The sequence below is a fragment of the Mus pahari genome, chromosome 1 (assembly GCF_900095145.1).
Source record: "Mus pahari chromosome 1, PAHARI_EIJ_v1.1, whole genome shotgun sequence".
NCBI classification, from domain to species: Eukaryota; Metazoa; Chordata; class Mammalia; order Rodentia; family Muridae; genus Mus; species Mus pahari.
The window spans coordinates 157,433,443-157,438,447 of record NC_034590.1 but is presented as its reverse complement, the minus strand read 5'-3'; the positions used below and the strand labels follow the sequence as shown (position 1 = coordinate 157,438,447).

The window sequence follows — 5,005 nt, the reverse complement described above, 5'->3', positions numbered from 1 at the left end:
GGACTGTGATAAACTACCCCCATCCCAGAAACCCTGTCTCGAAAAACAAAAAAAAAAAAAAAAAAAAAAAAAAGCATTGGGTATTTTGATTCCTGAAATTTCTAGCTTTGATTTGCCCAATGATCTTAGCATGACGCTCCTGAGAACCAACACCAGTTGTCTCTTTATCCATTCGTCTACTGGGGCTCCTCCTGCTTTCAATGTTTTGATCGCTCCCTCACATTTGGTATTTGCATTTTCAAATGCCAATATCTCTATCAATGACTGTCTGGTTTCAGAGTCTAATATGGCTCTACAACTGAACCCGACCTCTGTAAGAATTCTGTAAAGGCTTCTGTAGAACCCTGTATTACCTTAGTAAATGAGGTGGATTTCGATCCTGCCAATTCTCCAGGTTCCTCAGTCATATCCCAAACTCTTAAAGCTGCAACACAACATTGTTCTTTGGATTGCAGAAGACCACCCTGCAGCTGCTTCTGATATTTTACCAACCTCTTTAAACATTGCTAAACAATCAAAACCTGCCTTTTCCTCATTACATTAGAAGCAAGAGTTACTAATAATGTCTAAGCCACATTGAGTACCACCCGTAGGCATAGATTTTTTTCAAAACCTACTTTTAATAAGGATTGTTTTTGTTTGTTTTGTTTTGTTTTTGTTTTTTCGAGACAGGGTTTTTCTGTATAGTCCTGGCTGTCCTGGAACTCACTCTGTAGTCCAGATTGGCCTCAAACTCAGAAATCTGCCTGCCTCTGCCTCCCAAGTGCTAGGATTAAAGGCATGTGCCACCACACCCGGCTTAATAATTCTTAAATGCTTCAAGCTCACTTCAAGCTCCCTTCTAGTCCACCACCCACCAGAGGGAGTAGAAAGGAAAGGTTAATAGGGCAAAGGAGGATGTGCACCTGTTTAGAAATAGTTCTTTGGAGCAAATCCAATTTGCATTGTCAGGATATCAGCAGTTCAGGTCCCACGAATCAGCAGATGCAGCTCAATCCACTCACAAACACCATTCACAAATCAGCAATGGCAGGTCACGAAAACACCATTCACGAATCCCTAGAACACTACCAGAAGTTTTCTGGGGCACTTCTCTCTATGAAGTCATGACAAATGATGACCAACAAAGAAAGGTAAGGCGTACCAATACCACCCAGCATCGTCAGTGAAGACAAGTGTCAGCAAAGCCCAACAATGACCAACAAAGAATGGCAAGCCATACCAATACAACCCAGCATCATCCACTGTCTGTTGGGCTTTATTTATACTCTTTCCAAACATCACGTGTTCTCACAAGTCTCCACTATAGCAAAACAACACATGCCTCTTTTCCAGGCTGCTTCCAGAAAAACACCACATGTCTGTTCTTAGTAAAACATCCTCCCACATGCCTGCTTCAGCAAAAACATCCTCTCATAAGACAGTTTCCAGAAAAACATCACACAACACAACTGAGTCTCCAAGGAAACCAGAAATTTCCACTCCAAGAATTCGAAATCATTAGCATAATATGGAAATCTCCCAAAATGTTAAGGATGACACATAACTTCTCTTGACTGTTTATGAAAAAAAGACAAAAATAAAAATTGAAAACAAGCTGGGCATGGTGGCGCATGCCTTTAATCCCAGCACTTGGGAGGCAGAGGCAGGTGGATTTCTGAGTTGAGGCCAGCCTGGTTTACAGAGTGAGTTCCAGGACAGCCAGGACTACACAGAAAAACCCTGTCTCGAAAAACAAAAAAAACAAAAAAAAATTGAAAACAAAATTTATAATCAAAACAGAAGCAGAATGTAGACTTGGAAAATTATAAAATGAAATCATATACAGAGCATGGTAGTTCTTGCCAACAGTCACAATTATGGGAGGGGGGCATTGAGGCAGGAAGATCACTTGAGTTCATTAGTTAAAGGCTTGTTTGGACAACATAGTAAAACCTCATCTAAACACACACACACACACACACACACACACACACACACACCAAAAACCAATGACCCAAGTATGCCTGCATTCATACCTGTGGGCCAAGAACTAGAGAGCTTGAATTAGGAAGATAAGTTTGAAGCCAGACGGGCTATGCAGTGAGATATATCCAGATCAGCATAGGCTACATGGCAAGACCCTAACTCAAAATAAATGAGTAAGTGCTGGAGAGATGACTCTGTGGACAAGATTGCTTCCAGAGGACCAGTATTTGATTCCCAGCACCTATATAGGGCAATCCACAGCTGCTAGTAACTCCAGCTCAGGTGACCAGTGCCCTCTTCTGGCTTCTTCAAGCATCAGCAGACACACAAGAACTTAGTCAAGCACACACTTTTGGTTTTTTTTAAGATTTATTTATTTATTTCTTGTGTGTGGGTACACTGTAGCTGTCTTCAGACACACCAGCCAGAAGAAGGCATTGGATCCCCATTACAGATGGTTGTGAGCCACCATGTGGTTGCTGGGAGTTGAACTCAGGACCTCGGAAGAGCAGTCAGTGCTCTTACCTGCTGAGCCATTTCTCCAGTCCAAGCACACACTCTCACATGTAAAAGGATTTTTAATTATATGATTATTAAGCTAGAGGAGAGAGAACGTTTTGGTACACATGCCACAGCATTTGTGTGGAGGTCAGAGGGTAGCTTTTAGGAACTGTTTTCCACAACGTGTGACTCTGGGATCACACTCAGGTCATCAGACTTGGCAGCAAGCATCTTTTCCCACTGAGCCATCTTGTTGAGCTAAAATTAGTGATTCTTAAATACACTTCTCTCTGTCATTTATTTATTCCTATTTTATGTATAAGAGGAGTTTGTTTGTTTGTTGTTTGTTTGTTTGTTTCTGAGACAGGGTTTCTCTGTGTAGCCCTGGCTGTGTAGGGGGAGTTTTGCCTGCACACATGTATGTGTACTAAGCTTGTTCTAGTTCCCTTGGTGAGGACATTTTGTGGGCAATGTTTTATCACTATAAAATAAATTAAGGGCTGGAGAGATGGCTCAGAGGTTGTGAGCACTGACTGCTCATCCAGAGGTCCTGGGTTCAATTCCCAGCAACCACAGGTTGGCTCACAACCATCTGTAATGGGATCCGATGCTCTCTTCTGGTGTGTCTGAAGAGAGCAACAGTGTACTCACATAAGATAAATAAATCTTTTTTAAAAAATAAATTAATTAAATTAAAAGTTTCTGCAAGTTGAAGAACCAACCCACTGTAAGAATACTACAAAAAAATACTTTTAACCTGTATTCATTTATAATGCATTCCTTAAAATCATTAGTTATGTTGTAGTCAAATTAAGCTAAACTTAATATAGGATTGACATTTTCTCCATTGCTGGAGATTTCCCATATCCTGTCTTGGTAATTGTGTTGTTTTCACAACTGCAGGTCATCTTTTCTATTTTAATCTCAAATTCTCAGAAATTAACTGTTTTCTGGTCTTTATCGTGAACAACATTCTGTTTTGGCTTGGTTGTGCAGGTCTTTTGTTTTGTTCTTGTTTTGTTTTGGTTTGGTTTTGGTTTAGTTTGTATTTGACACATGGTTTCTCTGTGTAGCTTTTGGCTGTCCAGAAACTCTCTTTGAAGATCAGGCTGGCCTTGAACTCAAAGAGATCCACTTGCCTCTGCCTCCCAAGTGCTGTAATTAAACGTGTGCACCACTGTTGAGGTGTGTCGTGTGAGGGTGTGTCTCTGTATATTCAGTTGTTAATTCTGTGCCAGCAGAAAGCTATGGCCATCACTAGATACCTTTCCCACTCCATTCCCTCTCCTTGGATGGCATGGTCATCTGAGATCAGACCCCTGTCCTGAGAGAGAAGGGAGGCAGAATGGCCAAGTGATGGAGAGACTAGGCAACGGGTGAGCATAACAAGAAACAGACTTCTCGCCGGGTGTGGTGGCACACGCCTTTAATCCCAGCACTTGGGAGGCAGAGACAGGCAGATTTCTGAGTTCGAGGTCAGCCTGGTCTACAGAGTGAGTTCCAGGACAGCCAGGGCTATACAGAGAAACCCTGTCTCGAAAAGACAAAACAAAACAAGAAACAGACTTCTCAGGAGGTGGGCTTCATTGAGCAGCTCATTTAATTGGGGTAGCAATGGCTCCCTAAACCTTTGGGGACCTGAGTGGGAGCTATGGATGAGTGTACATCACTGCCCAGGTCTAAGGTGCTAGGAACGCCTCATTTGCATAAAGGAGGACTTCCAGGTACTGCTGGACATGACCTTATAAAGGGAAAGGAAGTTTAACCTGGCTACCAGGCTATGTGATCTCTGGTGGGGCACAGGTCTATGTGTGCTGGGCCATGCAGTCCTAGTATAGGGAGGGGCAAATTTAAACCTGCCAATCTCAGGATCAGATTTCTGAGGTTTGGTCATGTCTAGACCCGACTCTTGGCTCCAGGCCTGCTCCTCCTGGTTCCACAGCTCCCCCAGTCCCATCGCTGTGTTTGCTATTTTGTAAACACTCACCTTCCTTCCTTACTGATTGGCATTAATGAAGATCTGATGCCCAATAGCTGAAGGAAGGGAGGGCGGAACTTCCGGGCAGAGTTAGGAACTCTGGGAGGGAGAAAACAGAAGCAGGGGACTTGCCAGCAGGAAACGAAGCTGGTCGGATGTGAACGGGAGCAAAGAGGTAAAGAACTAACCGTGTGGTGAAACGCAGGACTAGAATAATAATAATTCACATTGGGCTAGCTCAGTGTCTGGCCAGCTAAAGACCTAAGCTATAATAAGTACTAAGTCACTGTGTTCGTGCTGGGCATGGTGGTGCACGCCTTTAATCTCCAGCCGCAGTATTTTGTTTTTCTCTGAGACAGGGTCTTCTTGCTGTGCATCCCAGATTAACCTGGTATTTGCTGAGGCTAGCCTCAAACTTATGCCAATCCTCCCCCTGCCTCGGCCTTCTAAGTGCTGAGGTAGCAGGTATATGCCGCCAGGCCAGAGTCACCTTTTCTTTTGCTGCTGGTTTTCTGAGCTTGGATTCACCCTTCTTTAACTTGGGGCCGCTCACCTTGG

At 43.4% G+C, this 5,005-nt stretch overlaps 1 protein-coding gene across 1 annotated transcript in view; it reads right to left on the bottom strand.

The window, feature by feature from the left end:
* Elovl3 (ELOVL fatty acid elongase 3) overlaps nucleotides 1–4,426 on the bottom strand; it is a 43,542-nt gene extending 39,116 nt beyond the window's left edge. Inside the window, exon 1 of the mRNA XM_021216814.1 lies at nucleotides 4,326–4,426. Coding sequence (XP_021072473.1) covers nucleotides 4,326–4,426 — 101 coding nt within the window. The remainder of the gene's footprint in view (nucleotides 1–4,325) is intronic.
* Between the last annotated feature and the right edge of the window lie 579 nt (nucleotides 4,427–5,005).